Source organism: Erpetoichthys calabaricus, chromosome 18, assembly GCF_900747795.2.
Source record: "Erpetoichthys calabaricus chromosome 18, fErpCal1.3, whole genome shotgun sequence".
Taxonomy (NCBI): Eukaryota; Metazoa; Chordata; class Cladistia; order Polypteriformes; family Polypteridae; genus Erpetoichthys; species Erpetoichthys calabaricus.
In genome coordinates this window covers 50,209,198-50,234,134 of record NC_041411.2, presented here as the reverse complement: position 1 = coordinate 50,234,134, position 24,937 = coordinate 50,209,198, and the positions used below count along the sequence as shown (strand labels likewise).

The window sequence follows — 24,937 nt, the reverse complement described above, 5'->3', positions numbered from 1 at the left end:
TTGAGAGGCCCAGGAAGTAAAGGGTTTTTGGTGCTGGAGCACTGTGTGTTGTGCGGGACTGTATGAACTTGTACATAGTGTAAATAAACAGTGCGTGGTGGACTTAAGAACGGTGTCTGTCTGTCTGTGGTCAGGCTGGCTCTCACACCCTGTAAACTTGCCTTTTTGATATTATTAAAAAGATATGTGTTGAAATTACTGTCTGAATTGGGTGGTCTATAACACACTCCTAAAATAAGACCTCTTTCCCTAATATTTTCCAGGCGAAGCCACATGTCCTCACTAAGATGGGGCGCATCGTCCAGCTGAAGAGGACTTACATTTAAATTCTGTTTGGCATAAACAGCAACCCCACCTTCTTTTCTGTTCTCTCTATCCTTCCCAAAAAACGTATATCCCTCTATGTTACACTAATCCCCATCTTTGTTATTTAGCCAGGTTTCCATTATTGCTATAATATCATAATGATGTCCTGCTACATACAGCTCCAACTCACTTACCTTATTTTTGATTCTTCTACCATTAAGGCAAACTATTTTTAATGTGTTACTCCTTCTACATTTATTGGCCTCATTGTGTCCTATGCCCTTCAGACATTTAGAAGCGTTGAAAAATTGATGAGTCAATCCACACTATTTTATTTTGAAATTCTACGCTATATATCGGAGGCTGCAGTATCCTTCTCCCCTTGGTGTCATTCTGGTATATCTGTTCTAGGAGATAATAATTAATGAGCCAGGGCTGGAACCATTCCTTTCTCTTCAATCTAGGCATTCTATCCTGTCCATTTCATATTTTTTCGATTTTTCGCTGAGGTCTGTGATCAAGATATGTGGAGTTCCCCTCTCTTCTCCTCTTCCAATTCATCCCCTGTACCCAATTTCTACATCCCTTTCTCATAAGTCTGAACCAGTACCTGGTCTCTATTCCCTCCTACACAAAGCTTCCATCAAAACTCTACCAATAATGTAAATTTAGCTAACAGACATTTCCCCATTCTCTGCGTTGTGCTGGCAAACCATCTTTCTGATTATGAAAAATTGTTCTAAACATCATATTCACCAGAACACATAATTTAAATTTGTTCATAGACTGCACCCTACTCCCTGGAAATGATATGTAATGAGACTAGAATTAGATCCCCTATGTCACTTTTGATCTCTTAAAATCCCTGGCACTTTTCTCGACATGTTCTGGGAATGTCCTCCATCTGCAGCTCTGTGGCGCTATGTGGCTGAATTCTTCTCTACGATTCTTTCTTTCCCCATTCCTTTGTTCCCTCAAGTTCTTCTTCTCGTATGTCTTCCTTCTCTTTCCTCACTTTCCCTTTCCCTTTCTCTCTCTCTCTCTCTCTCTCTCTCTCTCTCTCTCTCCCTCTCTCTCTCTCTCTTCCAGCAGAGGCTTTTTAATGACGGCATCCATAGCTAAATGGGTTTTAGCCTCTCTCTGGAATTCTCCTGCTTTTGTCTTTCCTGCAATCTGGAAGTCTTCATTTTACTATCTTATCCTTCGTGAACTTTCTGCATCCTGGATCAACAGCTCTTCTGGCTCTACTATCCCCAGCTAGCTTCATACTGTTCAGTTAGTAAAGAGCTGGTTGGTGTTTGCTCCATGAGGCAGTTTCTCCTGTCCACCTCTCCTTGTTGTTTTATTTTTTCTGCTCCCTTACTTTGCCTTGCTATGATAGAAATAAACATCTTAAGTGGGACAAGTGGGATAAAACCTTTTTAGGGTCAGTAATCAGGCAGGAGAAAAGCCTTTCATTATGTTTTTTATTACTTCTTGGCAAATGCCTTCACAGCCGTCTGTTACAGCATGGTCAGATTAATCAGAGAAACAAAGAATAGAGGTTCATTTTATAAACTATTGAATTTACATACAGTGTCAATCAATGCATATGTTTATCCTGATTGGTTTGTTGGTTTACACCCAAGTGATTTATATAAAATAAAAGTCTATTCTTATTCTTCTTATACCCTTGAACTTTCTTTGCATATAATTGTTCATTCTGGTTGTTTCTAGGACATCTGCTGATTTCTTGGTCATCTCTTAGTCATCTTTCAGTACATTTGTGTATTACGTCTTTATCTTTGTTGTTCACTTGACCTTTATCTGGCTTTCTGATAATCCCGAACAGGTTTCAGATATGTTTTAACACTTTATGCTATTTCATTAAGATGAATGCTATATTTTAATGTGGAAAGCATAAACAAAACACTTTATCGTAATGGCTATGTGACCTCTAAGTCTAGAGTCTAAGTCTATTGCGCTCCTGCATAGTGTGTGTATGTGCCAGTTAACTCGCCAGCTCTTTTTTTTAATCTCTCCCTTATTGTGTTTCTGTTTAAATTGTTGTCTTAGGTGGGGTGGGTGCTGGTGGGGGAGTGTTTTGTTTTTGTTCTCATATAGCCAAAATATCAGTACTTATTGTTGGTTTTCTTTTACTATATTCCTTTTTTATTTTATCAATAAAAATTTGATCACAAAAAATAAAAAAACCGAACCCATGACTCACAGGTGTTTATATTTTAAAGGTTGTTACAGTTCACTTCCTGATATCTAAGTTTATGAAGAAGAACACAAAGAATCTGGTGAATGATTTGTTCATTAGTGATTTCACACTCTACAAATTCAGTGCTTTGAATTTCTACATTGATTTAGGATTTTGGTTGTTCTCTACTTCTCCGTTTTGAACCTTGCTTTGTATTTTGATACACGCTTCATCATCTGGTCCCTTATTCAAAAAAACTACCATTTCCATTTTGTAGCCAAACATAATAATAGGAACATAAGGATCTCCATGTCATAAGGAATTCATCTATGTAAGTTCTCTAAACTTATATTCCATGAAGAGCACAGCATAAAAAAATGAATTAAATTACCACCCAGTTCAAGATCTATCCAAACCACACATTTGAAAATTCAGTGTTCTACCTATTTTGTACCATAATGTCTTAGTACAAGTAAGGCGACATTACGATCAAGTGACTTCCACAAACAACCATTGGTTCCATGGGTCAAACTACCTTACTTAGCAAGACCCCATTGGAGTGATACTGCCAGACCTAGGATAGGGGTAAGAACATACCAGAATTAGGCTTGGTGGGAAAGCTGTAATAAATTCCAGAAAAATCAACATATAGGTCAGAAGATGAGTACATAAGCAGCATCAGGATCAACTTACACAAAGGAAATGTAGGACTTAGCAGGATCAAGCTACAAAATACAAAAAAATACAGGCCTTGACAGGATCAGACTGTTTGAGATGAGAGTGTCGGAATTAATCAAGTAAATTTATTCAGTAAATCTAAAAATGGATTACAACACTGCTTTATTATTTCAACACGGCTTCACTTCATGGGATCCCCTAAAGGTAGATGGAAATCATGGCCATCCTGTACAATGGTACTGTGAGTGCTGTGCAGAGTGGAGGCAGGACCTCTGTGTTTTTCCCAGTTGATTCTGGGGTTCGTCAGGGGTTTGTTCTTGCTCCTACTCTGTTCAGTGCTTGTATGGACTGGGTGTTGGGCAAGGTCGTGGAGTCCAGCGGCTGTGGGGCATCTGTTGGTGAAGAAAGATTCACTGATCTTGACTTTGCTGCCAATGCTGTGATCTTCATAGAGCAGCGTTTCTCAACCTTTAGTTTTCATAACAGTTTTAATCGTGCCCCCCTAACGTTTTTTTGAAACCCTAATAAAATTTATTCCTATATTTTTTGCTGACGATACACCGCTACAAGATTAAAATTTTCCTCCGAATAGCGAAATGACGCCACATATGGTAACATTTGCATTCCCTTTTTTGTTACTTCCCCTGTACCCAATTTCTTTTGCGCCCCACAGTTTGAGAACTGCTGTCGTAGAGTCAATGGAGGCTCTGATTGGGGCTCTTGAGAGACTGAGTGAAGAGTCTGTGTGTCTGGGCTTGCAAGTGTCATGATAAAAACCAAGATCCAGGCCTATAATGACCTCTTAGGCACAGCCATCAACAGTGTGTCTGTCTGTGTGAGAGTGTCAACCTTGTCGACAGGTTTACTTACCTCGGCAGTGACATTCATGTGTCTGGTGACTATTCCTATGAAGTCAGTAGATGGATTGGGAGAGCATGGGGGGTCATGAGGTCACTGGAAAGGGGTGTGTGGCACTCCCGATATCTATGCAAAAGGACGAAGGTCCAAGTCTTTAGAGTCCTGGTGCATCCTGTCTTGCTATATGATTGCTAGACATGGATGCTATCCATTGGCCAGAAATGAAGACTGGACTCCTTTGGTACTGTGTCTCTTCGCAGAATTCTTGGGTACCGTTGGTTTGACTTTGTGTTGAATGAATGACTGCTCACGGAGTCCTGAATGAGGCACATTACCTGCATTGTGAGGGAGTGTCAGTTATGGCACTACAGCCATGTGGCATGATTTCCCGTATTGTGATCCAACTTGAAGGATCTTCATTCTTGAGGACCAGAGCGGCTGGACTAGGCCAAGGGGACGCCCACGTAACACCTATCTACGACAGATAGATGGTAATTTCTGGAGGGTGGGACTGGACCCTGTGTATGCCTGGGGGGTTGCCAACTAGGAGTCTGAGCTGTTTTGTCGTGTGGTGGGTGCGGCAACATGCTGTACCAGTGCATGCTCCCCAACCTGACCTGGCCTTTATTTGCAGCTTTTCTAGTCTGTAGAAGTTCATTTTGAATATCAGAATGTTTGTAGGCTGCTGCTATTTTTAATATACATAAATGATTTGGATAGGAATATAAGTAACAAGCTGGTTAAGTTTGCAGATCATACCAAGATAGGTGGATTGGTAGATAGTCTGAAATCCATTGAATTATTACAGAGAGACTTGGACAGCACACAGGCTTGGACAGATTTGTGGCACACGAAATTTAATGTCAGAAAATGTAAAGTATTACACATAGGAAGTAAAAATGTTAGGTTTGAATACATACTGTAATGTGAGGACTGAGGACTGAAATGTACACCTTATGTGAAGGATTTAGGAGTTATAGTGGGCTCATCTCTCAGCTTCCACACAGTGCTCAAGAAGCCATTAGCAAGGCTAACAGAACAGTAGGTTATATAGCATGATGTGTGGAGTACAAGTCCAAGGCTCAAGCTTTATAACACACTGTTGAGGCCTCTGTGTGAACTTTTGTTCTCCAGGTTACAAAAAAGGCATAGCAGCGCTAGAAATCCCAGAGATGAGCGGCTAAGCTGATTCCAGGACTACAGGGGATGAATTATGAGGAAGGATTAAAAAAGCTGAGCGTTTATCCTTTAAACAAATGGAGATTAAGAGGTGAAATGATTGAAGTGTTCAAAATGATGAAAGGAATTAGTGCAGTGGATCAACTGTTTCTTTAAAATGAGATCAACAAGAACACAAGGATACAGTTGGAAACCTGTTAAGGGTAACTTTGCACAAACATTAGAATTTTTTTTTTTCATTCAGAGAACCATAGACACATGGAATCAGTAGTACTAGTAATAATATGTAGTGTGGTAGGCAGTATGACTTTGTAGGATCAGATTGCAGTTGAGTGATAGTGCCAGATCAGTAAATGCTAAAATTGGGCTCTGCAGAAGAAGCTGTAGTATCTGACAGAATCAGTCATTACAAGAATTAAGTTTGATATTTTTCAAGTCAAATGTATTTCTTCACAATCATGGTTTGTACTAATTTGATGGTGTATACTTAAAATTATGTTCTAAAGTATAGAGTTTTTTATAAATAAAAAAAAAATCCTTGCCTATTGTTGCAGCTTACAATTACATTAAAGTTACCAGCATCCATAATGAAAAAGCCTTAAAACCTATCAGATGTGTCCATTTTGAAGCAGGAAAAGTTTCAATTTAATAAAATACGCCTTCTGCATTTTTGAGGAATCCTTGTGATAACAAAAAGAAACAAGAAATCATTTTTTATCACAGATTCTTGGAGATGTTTTTCTTGAGGTAGGAATACATTTCCTGTTCATTTGTCTGCTCACAGCTGACATGCGCGAGTGAAGAGATGACAACTTGACAGGCCACCACTGCCAAGGTATATTCTACTTATTAACCTGCTTTTTCTTCTGTAATTCTGTTTCTTTAGTGGTTATGTTCTGCCATGGCTCATAACAACAGAGAGATGTGTGGTTAAATAGAATAAAAGTGAATTGGTTCTGCAAAAGTGGCGCTAGTGTGTATGTATGTGTGTGTTTGCCCTGTGATGGACTTGCACTACTAATAAGGTCAGGCGCTTAGTAAGAGAAGATTGTTCCCGCCTTGTGTCCAGCTGCCCTGTGTCCCTGCCCTGGATAAATGGTTTAGGAAGAAGGATGGATTATTATTATCATTATTATTGTGCCCATATTGGAGAAAAATATATGAATAGATTAATCTTCTTCTTAGCGTTGGCGCCACATTGACACAGGGCCTGCATTTTGGCATGTCACTTTCCACTCATTCTGATCCAGGATCCTTTGTAGGGGAACATTAACTTTGTGCATATCATCCCTCAACCAACTGACCCAGTGTTTCTTTGGGCACCTGTGAGGCTGCTTTCTCTGTGGACTGAGGAACAATGCTGTCTTTACCACCAATTGTCTCATCACTTTGGATCAAGTGGCCATACCAATGAAAGAATGCTATTCTGTTTGAATAGAGTAATGGATGCAAGATATTGAGGACAGCAATTATTATTATTATTAATAATAATAATAATAATAATAATAATATTGGGCGACAAGGTGGCACAGTGGAGGTGCTGCTTTCTCACAGTGAAGGACACTGGGGTTTGTGTGTACATGGAGATTGCATATTATCTTCAGATGCTCCCATTTCCTCTCAAACTCCAAACACCTGCAGGTTAAGTGCTATGCCATTGCTGAAGTGGCCCGTGTGTGTCTGTATGTTCACCCTACGATGGACTCGTGCCCCATGCACTTGCATCCAATGCTTGCTGGGATAGGCTCCAGGTTCCCCGTGACCCTGCTATGGATAAGTGGGTTAGGAAGGATGGATAAATGGATGCCTGTCTGTTCAGTTCTTGTTACCTGATTACATACTACATGCCTGCTTAATATTCTCTCGCACCAAAGCACACCAGTGCTTTATCAGTCTAGCAGCAATAAGCAATCTTTGCAACATAAAGAAATAAGATTTTGTATGGTGAAAAAATAAAATAGTGAACATAGTATTTACATGGTACTAATCAGAATTAAACACAAGAGAAATAAGCAAATAGGATCAGGTAGAAGCAAATCTCATGGGCTGAGACAGTAGCATGCCGCACTATTAGAGTCTATAGTCATGAAACTGCAGGACCCCAGACCCACCACAAACAGCCTCCATGAGTGGAACCGCATTACTTAGAAGGACCAGAGGCCAAAGCAGTTATCAGGAGCAGTGATGTTTTGTCCACTATCAACAGTAGGGCCATAACTCTTTTTACCAGCAAAAAAAAGAAAAGAATCATACTCTTACTTAGAGGCGAATACTTATTTTTATCAAATAAATACATTTTGTTGTTTTAATTTATGTTTAATTATATGATTGTCAGAAACTAAGATTAAAAAAAAATCAAAATATATAAATTACTGACAGCCGAAATCTGTTGATTCTTCAAATTTTTCCGGGCTTATGATATTTTTTCTCATCAGTTTTCAAATATCTTCAAATGTGGATTTCAAAGATTTAATTATTTCTTGTTTGAATTCACATTATGGCATGATAAAAATGAACTATTGTTTCATTTTAATTTACCACAACCCCATTGCAGGCACCATCATTTTGTGTACTGACATAACTGTGGGTCGCAAAGCATGAACTGCAGAATCCGCACTGAGTAGAGTCGTCAGGGCAATGGTTTACATTCCACATCTAAGTCTAACTTTTGCAATTGCAATTTAAAGTGTTGCAGGTTACAGATTTGTTGGCAATGAACTAATGACTGCGTACTGACTTTAATGTTGATAATATTTTCATTTTAGAGATCAGTTTGGTTTGACTCTCCTCATGTTGATTATACTTGCTTCAGGTCCTTCTTGGGGCCTGCTGTTTTAGACCTCTTAACAGAATAGAAGTTGTACTGTGTTATCTGGTTGTGCCATGGGTGTCTTCTAACTGGGCCCTGAGGAGATTATTTCTACCGCTCCTGATTTCACTTAATACATTTTTTTTCCAAACAATAGCACAGAAAAGCATTAGGTTGGGGTAATAAAAAAGAACACACTTGTCCACTTCAGTGTCACAGTTTATGTGAGAACATCCAATCTATATGAGGACAAGTATGTTCTCAAGATTAACCTGTGGCAGGGGACTTCATTTCCCAGCAATCAGCAGGGATATACAGTGAAGCTTCAGCATGTGGTTAGTTGGCATTTAGCAGGAGAAAATAAGTGGAGTTGCTGAGGTCTTTCACACACAAAGTTGAAAGCCAATGTCACATAACTTCTAGACGTGGGGTATGTCAGACTTGATGACCACAGTTGCTAATCTTGTTGCCAGATGTTGTCAGTTTAACCAACTGAAAATCACTGGGCATGTCTAAGTTACCGACTTGGTGCTGACGTTCCAGTGCAGTCATGCTCACCACATGCTACCTGCTGGAACCAAACTTGCAAGTTCAGCTCCTATCTCTGCCATTTTTTCTTTTTTCCAATCTTTTCATGGTGTAAAATGTGATACATCAGACAGACAAGGTTCTCTTCTGTTTGTCAGGTCCAAACCCCCCATGTTATTTATTACTCATTCCTGCACTATATGTATTTTTCATCCAGATCTTCACTTATTAGATGTCAGCTCCAACACAGAACCCACCTCTTCAAATGGAGCAGAGTGACTCACAGACTAGATGAAGTCAGTCATTGGGTATGTTAGACTGGACAACTGGTATTCAAGGGAGTCCACTGCCAAGCGCCTCCCACCTACTAAGATTATATAAATAAAGGGTATGGCTAAAAATCACTGGACAAGTCGTGTAATGTGACATAACCTTAGCTGTGCATTTGTCACAAAAATGGATGTCATGATGGCAAGGTAGTGTGACTTTTGTCTGCAAAGTGTGTATTTGTGTGTGACATGATTTGTCAACCTAATTCAACCAATAATAACTAGTAGTGGGATTCCCCTGATTAGCACAGAGTATTTTGCATTCTGCTGAAAACCATGTAAGTTTAAATGGAATAAAAAAAATCATCAGCTACACATTGCATTACAAGGATGAGGGACTATACCACCCCTCTGGGTAGGGAACTGTGCCACGAATAGGACATAGCAGAATCAAGATCCATGGCTAACAGGACCAGCCACTGAATTAAGACAAGAAAATTAAGACATAGCACCCAGCATAATCATACTTCAGTGGAGTGAAGCAGCAAAATCCATCAAAATCAATTTCCAGCACAATGAAAATACAGTTAACAAAATATGGCTGAGACTGCCTTGCGTGTTGAGCTGGATCAGATTCCAATGAACTAATATTGTAAGGCCCACAAGAGGGGAATAAACATGCAGCACAAATTAGAATCTCACACCACAGAAGAAGCTTCAATATTTTACTATATTATCTAGCATAATTGGCTCAAGCAGACCCCTGTGTCCCTGTAGTTAGGATATAGCGAATTGGATAATGGATGGATGGATGGATCTAGCATAATGAAACTGCTGGAAATAAATATAATCTGTCAGATTTGGTGGAATGAAACTGTAGTACAATCAGAATCTATGATGAATGAAACTGCAACATCACGATCAACATACTGCGATTTTCTAGGACCTGGCAGGATCAGACTGCATGGGGTGAAAAGCAACATATTCACTGACTCCACATACAGTATGCATTTTGACATAGTTTCATTTGCATTTTTTCACAGTGTGCAGTTCACTTTGAAGATCAGAACATTTAAAATGTTCTTTGTCATTAAATCCGAACAGGTCACTACATTCAGAATCTTTCAATCATGTCTACTTTACTTAGTTTCAGTAGACACAAATTTGAGGACAAAGCATCACACTGTAATCTAAAATGTGGCACTGAAGGTGCAGTAAATTCTCCTTCATCACTTAGACCTTCAGAAATTAGCGACATGGCCAGTGGGGTTACACAACTGGCCGCACAGGTGGACACTGGTATCTCCCATCAGCAGTAGCTCTCCATGTATGTTGCTTTTAGGGACCTGTTGACTTCACCCTCTGTTCCGTGAGGTTCCTGCTTTAGTATAGTCACATTTCTGTACAGTTTGATCCTTTTTCCCTCAGTGTGTTTGTAGTGGGTGGAGAAGGAGTTCTCAGAGGAGCAGACGGAACTTGCTCTATCACAGGGCTGTTGCCATGTGATTGGCTGCTGTCTTAGCCATCGGCCTGTGTTGGCAGCCTCATTTGGCATTTGGCTGAAGGTGTGCCGCTGCTCCTCAAGAAGGCTCATGCCCAACTTGTGACGCTGCCACTTTTTCTTGATTTCAGATTGCACCTATATTGTCCCAAAAAAGAAAAAATAATAGATGTCAGTCATAATAAGACACTGGTAACAAACATTCTAGGAAAGGTGGGTCATATGGTAGGTAGGTGGTGTCAGGTGCAGTAGTTTGATTTACTTTCCCATTGTGTATTCAAACCTAACATTTTCCCTTCCTACAGTGCATTAAAGTATTCACAGCGCATCACTTTTCCCACATTTTGTTATGTTACAGCCTTATTCCAAAATGGATTAAAATCATTTTTTTCCTCAGAATTCTACACACAACACCCCATAATGACAACGTGAAAAAAGTTTACTTGAGGTTTTTGCAAATTTATTAAAAATAAAAAAACTGAGAAATCCCATGTACATAAGTATTCACAGCCTTTGCTCAATACTTTGTCGATGCACCTTTGGCAGCAATTACAGCCTCAAGTCTTGTTGAATATGATGCCACAAGCTTGGCACACCTATCCTTGGCCAGTTTCACCCATTCCTCTTTGCAGCACCTCTCAAGCTCCATCAGGTTGGATGGGAAGCGTCGGTGCACAGCCATTTTAAGATCTCTCCAGAGATGTTCAATCGGATTCAAGTCTGGGCTCTGGCTGGGCCACTCAAGGCCATTCACAGAGTTGTCCTGAAGCCACTCCTTTGATATCTTGGCTGTGTGCTTAGGGTCGTTGTCCTGCTGAAAGATGAACCGTCGCCCCAGTCTGAGGCCAAGAGCGCTCTGGAGCAGGTTTTCATCCAGGATGTCTCTGTACATTGCTGCAGTCATATTTCCCTTTATCCTGACTAGTCTCCCACAGCATGATGCTGCTACCACCATGCTTCACTGTAGGGATGGTATTGGGCTGGTGATGAGCGGTGCCTGGTTTCATCCAAATGTGACGCCTGGCATTCACACCAAAGAGTTCAATCTTTGTTTCATCAGACCAGAGAATTTTCTTTCTCATGGTCTGAAAGTCCTTCAGGTGCCTTTTTGGCAAACTCCAGGCGGGCTGCCATGTGCCTTTTACTAAGGATTGACTTCCATCTGGCCACTCTACCATACAGGCCTGATTGGTGGATTGCTGCAGAGATGGTTGTCCTTCTGGAAGGTTCTCCTCTCTCCACAGAGGACCTCTGGAGCTCTGACAGAATGACCATCGGGTTCTTGGTCAACTTCCTGACTAAGGTCGTTCTCCCCTGATCGCTCAGTTTAGATGGCCGGCCAGCTCTAGGAAGAGTCCTGGTGGTTTCGAACCTCTTCCACTTACGGATGATGGAGGCCACTGTGCTCATTGGGACCTTCAAAGCAGCAGAAATTTTTCTGTAACCCTGTAATTTTTCTGTAATTCCTTTGACTTCATGCTTGGTTTGTGCTCTGACATGAACTGTCAACTGTGGGACCTTATATAGACAGGTGTGTGCCTTTCCAAATCATGTCCAATCAACTGAATTTACCACAGGTGGACTCCAATTAAGCTGCAGAAACATCTCAAGGATGATCAGGGGAAACAGGATGCACCTGAGCTCAATTTTGAGCTTCATGGCAAAGGCTGTGAATACTTATGTACATGTGCTTTCTCAATTTTTTTTATTTTTAATAAATTTGCAAAAATCTCAAGTAAATTTTTTTCACGTTGTCATTATGGGGTGTTGTGTGTAGAATTCTGAGGAAAAAAATTAATTTAATCCATTTTGGAATAAGGCTGTAACATAACAAAATGTGGAAAAAGTAATGTGCTGTGAATACTTTCCGGATACACTGTATGTGTAAAGCTTTACATTTACTGACATTAAATTTCATCTGCCACAAATCTGCCCAAGCCTGTATGCTGTCAAAGTCCCTCTGTAGTGATTCAATGGATTCAAGATTATCTGCCAATCCACTTATCTTGGTATCACCTGCAAACTTAACCAGCTTGTTATTTATATTCCTATCCAAATCATGTATTACATGTATATAGTTTATTTAACAAAAAGTACAACTTGAACATATCTGCAGCAAAATAGAAAAGAAAAGCATTGAATTTAACTTTAACCCTACCCCTAACCCTCAAAGCAGTTGCTCATTCCTAGCCATTCTGAGGCGTTGGATGTAATTATCTGGTAGACAATCCATTTGAACCCTTACTCAGTATAGCCTGGTGATATATCTTATGCTACTTATAGGACAGAGTAAATGGTTCTAATGTGTTCATCTACCTGTTCATCTGCACAGTCCATGTACACCTCAACTTCTTTAGTTGAAAAATGCAACCTATTCTTTTGTATAGCACTCTTCACTGAAAAAAGAAACATCTCTTATGTTTCACTCCTTTCAAAGAGAACTTCTCCTGCTAATTAACACATGTAAAAGTGACATAAAAGAGTGTAGATGAGCTTAATACTGTATATTAAAGTATTTACATACTTTTTTAAAGATTCAGCTAACTTTAGTATCAAAGTACAATCCACCTCTATACATTTGGTGTGTATTTTAACAACCATTGATACTGAGTCACTATACACCAGTGTTCCACAGGGTGAATTGTGTTGAAATTTTACAATGTACACAACCTGTTACTCCTCCACAATATGTTGACTTCATCATCTCTCACTGAAGTTATTCTCAAAAAGAATGATTTCACTTTTAGTAGCATTTTTTTTTCAACAGTTAAAAGGGGTTGCAATGGGAGCATTTATGTATATGGATTGAAAGAACAATTTCTGTTTTTGTGTACCTACATAAATTACACTTTTATTGCCTGCACCCATATTTATCAAGCATCTCAGAGCTGGGAAATGCTCCTAACTGTCTCAAAAATCTCAGAGTGATACAAATTTGGTCCTACTCATAGAAGTATGAGTAAACCATGCACTGACAGCCAAAATGAAAGTGTTGGTAACAGTGTAAAATGGAGTTTTTTTCAGGGGTGGGGGTTGATTTTTTTCAAACCCTTTTTTGTAAAACTTGACTTTTATGTATGGAATGCTATTTGATTTTTATTTGATAAAATAAAAAAAATGCAGCTTTGCAATACTGATAACTTGATTTAGTCATTTCTCAAATTTCATGCCAAACTTTGAATGCCCTTACAATACATGAGGTAGTTAACAGATTTCTATATTTCCTCATAAATTCACATTAGATAACGTAAACTGCATGCATGAAAATCAACACACACATAAATCATTGTCCCACAAAAAATCTATCATCATATGTGGAAAACCCTTCCCAGAATGGAATGGTGCGTTGTCAAACAATGGTTGAACGAGGAGCCACAGAACCATAAAATGCTATTCCAGAATCATTATATTTAAGAGTGAATGCTTTACAAGGCATTTCTTGTGACCATAACAAAGTGAAGGTGATTCTTCTGGAAGCATTGTCGTAGATCATCGATTGTTAAATAAATGTGCTCATTATCAGGCTTTAATTTCTTTCGGTGTGTCTTGGTCTTTCCATCTTAGTGTTTGTTACAGTATTATTCTTGACTTTGTTGGAAAAAGGAACAATTTCATGCAGCTTAGCACAATATGCTACCTTAATATGTTTTCCTTATTCTTCTTTTTTTGCCCTTTTCCTAATACTACACTAAATATTATTATTATTATTATTATTATTATTATTATTATTATTACGAAACGTTATCATGATTTTCAAGGAAACTGTAAAACGCAGCTTCATTATGTGGCTGAGGGTGCCATAAAATTATGATATCATTCATTCTAAAAGGTGAACTCCTCCTCAATGTAAGAGGGTGTAGAACACTTCATAAATTTCTCAAGTTCTACTCAGGGGTAAGACAAATTCTTATCTTATTTAGCCTTTTAGTGCAATTCCTAGGGGTGATTCTAATTACCTTTGTATAGAACACCTACGGATTGTAATACCCTCTTGCATGTGACTAGCTTTCATCCCTGGTCTCTGGTCAACAATCTTCCTGTCTCTTAGTTTTTCTTCTTTCTGACTGATCTGAATATATAAAACAGGCTAGCTCTTTGATGAGCAGGTTTATTGCTCAAGTTTATAATAAAAGAAATGTGAAACTTGTGAGTAGGGATGGGAATTGATAAGATTTTCACGATTCCGATTCCATTTTCGATTCTGTTTAACAATTCGATTCTTTATCGATTCTCCTATCGATTCTTATTTTTAAAAAAGGAGAACACACAGGTCGATTAGCTTAGAACTTTGTTTTATATCTTATCTTTGAACAAGATAGAAATTTAGGAGTAGCATGACCTTACCAACCCAACAGTGAGATCTTAAGAGATCCACATTCCCCAGAAAAAAAATTGTAAATGTAAAATAATAATAAAATAAATATTCTTCTGTAGCAATAACAAAGTATAACATAAATTATTCTGTGGCAATTACACAAGAATGTCCAGTAACATTTACACTCTCCTTTTTAAAAGTATATTTGAGCTGAGCACTCAAAAATAAAACTACATCAGCCAGCAACAAATACAATCAACTCAAGTCCAATGGAACTGTGCACTGTGCAATTATGCAACCATCAACTATTTTGACAGCTACATCCATGTTGGCCGCATTATCAACAGTGGCTGCCACAACCTTGTCTTTGATACCATACTCCTCCAAGATCTCTTCAATCTCCTCTGCTACAGCTGTCCCTGTCTGTGCCTGGTACACTGGTTTGGTTTTGAGGACTTTTTCTTGAGCCTGGCCATTCCTGACATAATGCAGCGTTACTGTGAGGTAATGATCTTGACTAAAACTTGTCCATCCATCTGCAGTGACGGCTGCCTTCAACACATGTTTCAGCTCAGAAATGGAAACGGATGAAACATCTGGTAAGAGGAGAACATGCAACTTTGACATTCCCTGACTTAGCCTACAATTAAACACATTCACTTACCGAAAATCAGGGGCATCTACTGTGGCAAATGGGTGCAAGCCTTTTACCACAAACTTAGTCACTGCTCAGTGACATTCGTCTATCCTGGCCTGTGTCATTTTACTTTTCCCCGCCTCTGTGAAAGGAGAAGCTACCGGTAGACTGCAGCGAGAACTGCCAGCATCTGAGACAGCCAGACTCTGTCTGTCTCTCACGTCATGGTCATCTAAATGCAATGCACAGTAACAGCAGGTTTTGCAATAAGGCAAATCGCGCTAACATAATATGCAATGTTAGTTGATTAGTTACCTGCCGTATTAACGGGAGAGGACGTGCAAATGTTACCGCTGCTGCTGGGTTGAGATTCACTAGTCCGGAGCGGATCAAAAACATGACATTCATTTAAGGTTATCGCGTGTTTTGTGAGCAAATGCTTTTGCATATTCGTAGTGTTTCCTCCATTTGATGAAATATCTACTTTGCAAGTATTGCAAGTTGCCCTGTTGTCATCCTTTCTCGTAAAGTATAACCAAACTTTTGAGCATTTGTGCCGCTTAGGCGCCATGTTTCCTGCTGGGTAAATGACGCTACGCAACGTGGTGACGTCATTCAAGGCGACTGGAATCGATAGGGGAATCGTTTGCAAAAATGGCAAACAATTCCAAGGAATTGAAACAGCGGGAACCGGTTCTCAACAAGAACCGGTTTTCGATTCCCATCCCTACTTGTGAGGCTTTTGCTATATTTGTTAATCACAAAATTAATGATATTAGAAATAATATAGTACATCCCCCCAGTACTGATCCTCTTAAACCCCAGTTTTCCATTTTAAGCAAATTAAATTCTTTTACCAGGATAGATTTACCTGATTTATATAAAATAATTTCTCAACTGAGACCCTCCACCTGTGCCCTTGACCCAATACCAACACGTTTTTTTAAAAGTATCTAATGTGCTAACTGAGAGTGTTCTTGACATAGTAAATTCATCATTAGATATGGGGGTCTTCCCAGACTGTCTTAAGACTGCTGTTGTTAAACCCCTGCTCAAGAAAAATAATCTCGACTCCTCTGTTTTTGAAACTTTTAGATCTATTTCTAACCTGCCTTTCTTAATTAAAATCCTAGAAAAGGCAGTCATTATTCAGCTAAATGATCACCTCAATAAACATGCTGTTCTTAACAAGTTTCAGTCAGGTTTCAAAACAAATCACAGTACAGAAACTGCACTCTTTAAAGTAGTAAATGACTTGTGGGTAAATGCAGACAGAGGCCATTTATCTGTTCACATCCTCCTATATCTGAGTGCCGCATTTGATACCATTGATCACAATATTCTTAGAAATCACCTTAGTCAATGGGTGGGCCTCTCTGGAAGGGTCTTAAATTGGTTTGAGTCTTACTTGACAGGTAGAAAATTATGTTTGTTGTGGTAATTATGCTTCAAAAACACATGATATTCTATATGGTGTTCCACAAGGCTCTATCCTGGGTCCACTGCTCTTTTCGATCTGCATGCTTCCATTAGGTCAGATTATCTCAAGACATAATGTGAGCTACCACAGCTATGCTGATGACACACAACTGTATTTATCAATACCGCCTGATGACCCAGACTCTCTTAGTTCACTTACCCAATGTCTCACTGGTGTTTCTGAATGGATGAGTAGTAATTTTCTCAAACTAAATAAGGAGAAATCTGAAATCTTAGTGATTGGAAAAAATGGATATGATGAGGGTATTATGAATAAACTTCATCCATTAGACTTAAAAGTCAAGACAGAGGTAAAGAATTTAGGGGTAATTATTGACTTTAAATTAAATTTTAAATGACATATTAATCAGATTACTAAGACAGCATTTTTTCACTTAAGAAATATAGCAAAAATTAGATCCCTATAACTTTACAGGATGCTGAAAGATTAGTTCACGCTTTTGTTTTCAGTCTCAGGACTACCCAAAAAAAGACATCAATCAATTGCAACTAGTGCAGAATGCAGCTGCTAGAATCTTAACTAGGAAAAGAAAATCCGAGCACATCTCTCCGGATTTGATGTCACTACATTGGTTACCTGTGTCATTTAGAATTGACTTTAAAATTCTGCTTATGGTTTACAAAGCCTTAAATAATCTCACTCCATCTTATATTTCAGAATGTCTTTCACCTTACACTCCAAATCATAACCTTAGACATTCAAACGAGTGTCTGGTTATAATTCCAAGAGCTAAACTTAAAAGAAGTGGTGAGGCTGCCTTCTGCTTTTATGCACCTAAAATCTGGAATAGTTTACCAATATACATTTGCCAGGCTAATACAGTGGAGCACTTTTAAAAACTGCTAAAAACCCACTACTTTAATATGGCTTTCTCATAGCTATCATTTTAGTTTAACCCTGATATTCTGTACATGCATTTAATTATCTTTGTTTTCATGGCTCCAAAATCCATACTAACCCCTACTTTCTCTGTTGTTCTTTTTCCGTTTTTCTGTGGTGGTGATCTGCACCATCACCACCTGATCAAAGCACCATGCAGTCCCTGCATTGATGGATTGAAGGCCAGAGGTCCACATGACTATCATTGTCTAATTCTTCCACATGAAGCCTGAAAACCATGAGGACTGATTGAGATCATTGATGTTAGGTAGAATGCCTAGAGGGGGCTGGGCGGTCTTGTGGCCGTGGAACCCCTGCAGATTTTGTTTTTTTCTCCAGCCGTCTGGAGTTTTTTTTTTTTTTTGTCCTCCCTGGCCATCGGACCTTACTTTATTCTTTGTTAATTAGTATTGCCTAATTTTATTTTTATATTTTTTCTTTTTTTCTTTCTTCATCTTGTAAAGCACTTTGAGCTACATTATTAGTATGAAAACATGCTCTAGAAATAATTGTTGTTGTTGTTGTTGAAGAATGCCTATAAAAGGGCATTATTCATAGATTATGATTGCCTGTTTAACTTAAGTAAAACACCCACACCTAACAATTTAGTGTGTAGTTTTACATTTCCAGTTTTCGCAAACCAGTTTGTCAGATCCATAAAGAAACACTGGCACATTTTACAACTCAACCCTGTCTTTCAAGATCTCCAGTTTTTAATTTTACCCCTAACTAAAATATTGAGGACTTAATAGTTAATACAGGACAAGGGCTGTGTCCCTTCCACTTACTGTTCTACTACTGTTAACCCCTTAAAATTAAACATATTGGCTCACTTTCCATATTTAAGGCCTCATCCAAACTACTACTATCTCTCTGGTTTCACCTTCTGTCAACACTACACCTATGTTTGCAACCCACAAAATCAAATATTTTGAAATTGGCTCTCCAGGTCTGGATACTTTTGAACACACTGGTTTACATTTCAGTGTGATTGGATGAAAATGAAGATTTCTAAAAATGCTGACTCCAGTTGTACTCTGTTTCCTCTGTGCTTGTTTTGTAGCTCATTCATGATTGAATCCTGGTCTTTACTATGTCTTATCCCCTTACTGGTTACCCTTCATGGAAGAAAACCATATTCAACATACGTAGCAGGCATAGAAGATTTGTTTTTTATGTGCTTGTTCTGTTCAGTTTTAATTATTTTTTTGAATTAATATTGTAGCAGTGCTACCACTGGAAGGACTCCATTTCCCAGTAGCCCCAAAGGAGATTGCCCTCATTGGATGTCTGAAATGGGCGTAGGGGCTGCTGGGGACAAGAAGGGCCAGTGGGAAACTTGAAAAGGGGCCAGTGAAGCAGCAAGTAGGAGATCTGTGTTTCTGTGTAACCCGTGTGTCCCATCCATCATTTTGTACCCTGGATTGTTTCTTGCAAATCTTACCCCTTGCCACTCAGTTCTACCAATAGGATTGTTTAATTAATTTATTACAGAAGCTGTTCCTGGGATCATCGTCATGTTTACATCATACCATTTCATCTGTTTCGGCCACATTGGAACTGTATAAGGACATTGTTGTGAGTGTTTATTGTCGTGGCTGATTGTTGTGTTAAAATTGTATCACCGAATGGGATTTTTGTTGTTTGTTTGTTAAAGTACAAACACTTCCAAATCTTGTTTTAATTTCCAGAAACAGATTCCAATTTATATTTATGTGTATTTAAACACCAAGTCTCATTATCAGCAAGGACTATCTTCAAACTAGGAAAGTGGTTGGAGCCAAAACCTTCAGCCCAATACAATGGGTGAATAGGCCTGCTCAACTCACTCAAAACACATCTGGATTACTACTATATATATATATATATATATATATATATATATATATTCATATACTGTATATATATTGTCACACATGTGTGAGTAGGAGGCAGCTAAAGGGCTTAGAGAATGGTACTGACTCACTCAACCAGGGGGCAGCGGGGTGCACTAACTTTCGTTCTAAGTTCCCTGCAGACATTTCCTGGGAAATCCCACCAGGTCCCGGTGCCTCGACTCTGAACATGTCACTTCCTGTCCCAGCCCCGTGGATGACATCACTTCCCCCAGATTCCCTATAAAATCTCCTCCTCCTCCTATGGATTTCAGTTCTGTTTTGGACTCGGTCTTGTAAACTACTCTTGCTTTACAATTCTTTATTTTTGCAGCCAGGAACATATTATATGGGTGGCTGCCCCAAACCTTTACCGTGTGTGAAATCTCTTACTTTCACTATATATATACTGTATATAGATATATATGTATACTAGACATTAAGCCTGTTACAATAACGGGCGCTAGAACAGTAGTCTATATTAAATGGCAAGGGACCTTGACCTCATTCTGTTTCTTGTCTTAGTTTTTTTTTGTCAAAAATATTTTTGCAAGAAGCCTTAAGTAAAATAATAATAAAAATAAAATAGAAGTGTATATGACAATACAGTAAGTATAATTAATATTACATTTATCCTCTCCTCAGTGGCTGTTGATTGATAAAGTTGTTTCCGTTTGAAGATCTCCTATCCTGCCTCTCTTTATTTTAGCTTGCTGTGGCGTCTCTCCAGCAAGTACTGTGCAGTTCTTCAGCAAGTATTTTAATCTGTGCTGGCGTGCAGCTGATTATTTTATGTGTGGCGTCTCCCCAGCAACGAATTTTATGTGCGCGAAAATAAATCTACTTTTAAAAGTCATCCTATTGTAATATCATGAAAATTCGTATATTTAGGAAAACCCCTTCAATGACTGACATTTTACACTTTACTGGGCCAAGCTACTTAATCACAAATCTCACATCCTCAGAGTGAACACTTGCACAACAACAAACACTAATCCCACCTCTTTGGGGAAGCTGGTCTCCGAGTCTCAGTACTCGATTGGATTTTTCATGCCTTATGTTTTAGGTGTTACCTCATTTACCGAAATCCGATTGGATCGGCCGCACAATATTTTATAGGTCCCACCCACTCTGTCTTGTGCGACGTGTCAGGCGGCCTTTGAAGCATCTGCTTTGAAGTGTCACACCACGCCCCGCGCATGCTCACTTCACCAGAAGAAACACATACACGGACACATGGACACACACAGGGATTTTATTAAAGAGGATATATATATATATATATATATATATATATATATATACTAATATAATGAGATGGATTTTTTTCAGTTTACATTGGACTCTTTTTCTGGAAGTTAACACAAAGACTTGGAACTATTTGTACTTTAAGTACATTGAACTGCTCTCAAACATGACTGCCTTTTTAATGGTTTCTTTATATAACTATGGCACTGCTCAGCATTATGTGTGTTCTTGTTTAATATTTAGCATTAAGCTCATCCACTCTCTTTCGCATTATTTTGTAGCATTTTGGCGTTGATGTTGTTTAATAAAGTGGTGGTTATTGTGGTTGTTAGTATACACAAAAGGGGCTTGAGTTGCCTCAGAAGCTTGCTTATTGTAATCTTTTTAATTTAACCAATAAAAGGTGTCATTTTGCTTGACTTCTCACTACATCCATAATGGCTAACACGGTACAACACCCTAGTACTATATACCCATGTAAGCAATGCAGTGTTCGAGTAGAGAGAGTTGACAGTGAGTTTTGCTTACCTCCCTGTTAAAGAAGCAGTAGAGGACTGCAACAATGAAGCCCTAAAAAGAAAAATCAAGACAGCAGTTAAATAACCACCAGATTCTACATTTCAGATTATACAATGTCTCAACAGGCAAAGAGTATTACAAAGCAAGGAGGACAGTAGAAAGCCTATACTGGGGGACCTCCCTATTATTTGACTTCCTTTTCCAGGTAGGGTACAGGGTGAGGGTAGAGTCTGAAAAACTGAGGTTGCCCAAAAGTTCTGATTTAGCTATGAGGTCGTCCAGAAGCCTGAACTTCACTCTAACAGCTCACTGCTTAACCTGCCCGTAATCTCTTCTGTCCAAAGCAGAAACCCCAGTGTATTAGCGAGTGGCTGTAACAAAGGTTAAAGAAATCCCTTCAACTCCAAAGGGTAACCTGGGTTGGAGTGAAAAAAAAAATGGAATACCAGCCGCAACAGGAGTTTGACAAGGGGTGCCATTAGTCCACACCTCGATTAAGAAGTGAGCAGATATAGGGAAGCACTAAGTTAGGGTGTGTTTGATGTTTTTAAAGAAAGGAATAGAGGTCTTGTCATTGGCTTCTTGGGTGCACATAAGGCCATCCTATTGGTTAACCGCTTGTGCAAAGTTCTCTTCATCAATGTTGCTCATCTTTGATTTATAGTCTTTTGTTCAGACTATTGAGGAAGCAAGGCAACCCTTTTATCTTTCAAGCAATACATAATAAGTTATGATGCACCATTGGAATAATTACGTTTAATGATGGGTCTACAATGGCCAATTAACTTTCCTGGACTCAGAATTACATCTGAACCATGCCCAGCCCTCTGTACTTTCTTGCCCTCACATCAGATTAGCTGGGCAAACTGTTTAGTTCTTATAATGAAAATCACAACTGAAGTGGTTATGCAAAGAAAAAAAAATTAAATGATTTTACAAAGATTTTTGCGTGACATAAAAATCTCAAGCTGTCTGTAGGCTCAAAGCTGCAAGAGTGTGAATGGAGGCAATAAAATAACACTGCATAATAAAATGTAGATATCTTACTTCTTCAGGATTACAAATCAGAGAATAAAGCCCTATTTGGATGGATTAGTTTCACACCAGGAGGTTGAGTAAAATCAGTTCTGGAAGTGCACTGGTATGAAAACACTGCATTTACAAAACAAGCAAGCCTTACCACCAACAAGCTTGGTCTGATAGAGAGCAACATAGTTAAAGGTTATCCAAGAAGTGTGGCCAGACAGTATTAAAAGGTATATTTCTGTCCCACTCGGAATAATATTCCAGTCAAATAAATGAAAGCAGAAAGACCCCTCCTACTGTGTTTAAAATAATTAAATGTGATAATGATAAGAGAATTCATCTGATCTCTACAATTTTACCATAAAAGTGTCAAACCCTAACTCCCCCTGTGCACACCATCTTAGTAATTTTAGCTTTAAAATGGAAAAGGAATCAATCATAACTTTAATTTTTAAAATTAAACCTATTACTTGTCTCCTTGACCTGATCCCAGCAAAACAGTTACAGCTCTGGCAGCACCCGTTCTGAACATGACTATTAGATCATTGCTGACACCGTTTCTAACACAATAAAAGTGTCACCTAAATCCAAATATACTGTACGTCATAATTATTGACCTATTTCATAAGTACTTTTCTCCCTATCGGACATAATAGTAAATCTACATCTTAAATTTCATCTTTCTCACAACAATTTACTTGACAAGTTTCAATCTGGATTTTGTACCAGCCACAGTACAGAAATTAAATGAAGTTGCGTTGTAAATGACATTTTTAAGTAATCAAGGAAATACTACAATTATTATGTTGTTAGATTTAAGTACAGCCTTTGACAGTATGTCTTTCAGGATTTATTTTGGGTATCAAAAGATCAGAAAATAAATCACAAAATGAAGATGTAGTCAGGAAAAACAAAACTGAGTGATCAAAAATAGCCAGGCAATCAGGAATCAAAGGTCAAAAATGACAACACAAAAGATTCTTGAGGCTATTTTTATGCACAGCGCGCAATGCAATTGCTGTCATATTTATATTGCCACTATTATGGCGTCATTAGCATGACAAGTTTCAAACTGTGTCACAAAAACAAAGGAAAGCATGACAATAAAAAATACTTTGTTATTGAAGGCTTCCACTTTTTTAAATTTTTGAAGCAGACAAAACATAACACAAATGCACTGGTCCCTTTGGTTCTTTTTTTTGGATTTTCTTACTGTGTTTTTCTGTACAATCCTTTCTTAACGGACTTTGGCTTTTTTGCTTTTTTTATCTTTGATTACTGGTTTACCAAATGAATGTGTTTGCTTTTAGGTATGCCTTTATGGTACAAGTTTTCTATTTCACCTCCTTTTCTCCTTTCCTTCTCGCTTTTTACATCTTTTTAAAATCATTTCTTTAGCTATTAAAAAAAAAAAACTTCATTGTTACCATTTTGGGCCAGGGTTTTTTTTTTAACAGATTCCCTCTTCCCATCATGGGATATTTTTTCAGTCTAATCAGTTTTGGTCTGTGCAGGCTGTGAAGCCTGCTTCTTGAGTTTGGGGCCAGGCTGATGTGGTTCTTAGGCTGTATCTAGTTTGTGAAATGAAGCCAGTTTTTAAGTTTTTATGAGCTGTCAATCACAGCATCTCTCCTTGTACATAACAGACTATCCTGCATGTGGCCCATCCTAAATGTAGAGAGCATGTCCTACTCTGACACACAGAGGGGAGTAAACCTGTATAAGTTTGGACAGAGAATGCTGCCTAAGACCCAGTCCAGCTCTTTAGAATCACAAAGATATTGATAAGAGTAATCTTACAAAAAACTTTCAAAAATGTAGTGAATCACATTCTCAAGAACACAAGGACAAATTAAGGAACAGTGCATTTAAAATGAAGCCAGGATGCACGTCTTTTGCACAAAGAGTTATAGCAGAACTACATAAATATAGTATCACTAAGTGAAAGTGGTCTTCAGGACAAAAAGCAACCTAAAGATTCCCTAGCAGTTTTACTATACTCGTGAACTTGGAGAGGCGTCAGCTAACTCTTAAGATTTACCCAGTGAAGAGGACGTGGACCCATCTGTGCTTGCTGTCCCACTGGCTTTTGTAAGGAGACACTGGCGATACCATATTTTAGCCATGTCGCTGGCATATGAGTTCTATTAATCTTTGCCTCAAGACAATCCCTCCAGATAGACAAAGTTTTTAGCGAAAACTTCAAGCCTAGCCCTCCATTGTTGAGGTGTTTCACTTGCTCATTGTTGAGCCGCAATGTTTGTTATTTTGACGTTATGTCTCTTCATTTGTGTGTCATTGTGGCACACAGGTCATTCATAGTGAGAAGTGAGCTGCCTGCAAGCGCCAAAAAAATTGAGCGTGAGCAGAATGGACTGCTCCTTACACACACAAGTCTTTTGTTTATAAAGGTCTAATTTACTTAAATCCTGTGTGTAAATATTGTTTAACATTTATGTAAAATGTAGGTACTGTACATGTGCAAAGATTTTCCTATTGTCAGAAGGTGAAATAGAATGGTGGTCACTGACAGATTTTGCCAATTTTGGTTTGTTTTACATCTGTTCTGGTCATTTGGATTTAAACACTGCTTCAATGTTATTCACAATTTTTTCACAGATTGGC

General features: G+C 38.6%; 1 protein-coding gene across 1 annotated transcript in view; it reads right to left on the bottom strand.

Annotated features, from left to right (window-relative positions):
• Positions 1-9,822: 9,822 nt before the first annotated feature.
• The window catches only part of gipr (gastric inhibitory polypeptide receptor), a 129,564-nt gene continuing 114,449 nt past the window's right edge, over positions 9,823-24,937 (bottom strand). The window contains exons 13-14 of the mRNA XM_051921489.1: positions 21,296-21,337; positions 9,823-10,451 (exon numbers count right to left, since the gene is read on the bottom strand). Coding sequence (XP_051777449.1) covers positions 10,122-10,451; positions 21,296-21,337 — 372 coding nt within the window. The 3' untranslated portion in view covers positions 9,823-10,121. The remainder of the gene's footprint in view (positions 10,452-21,295; positions 21,338-24,937) is intronic.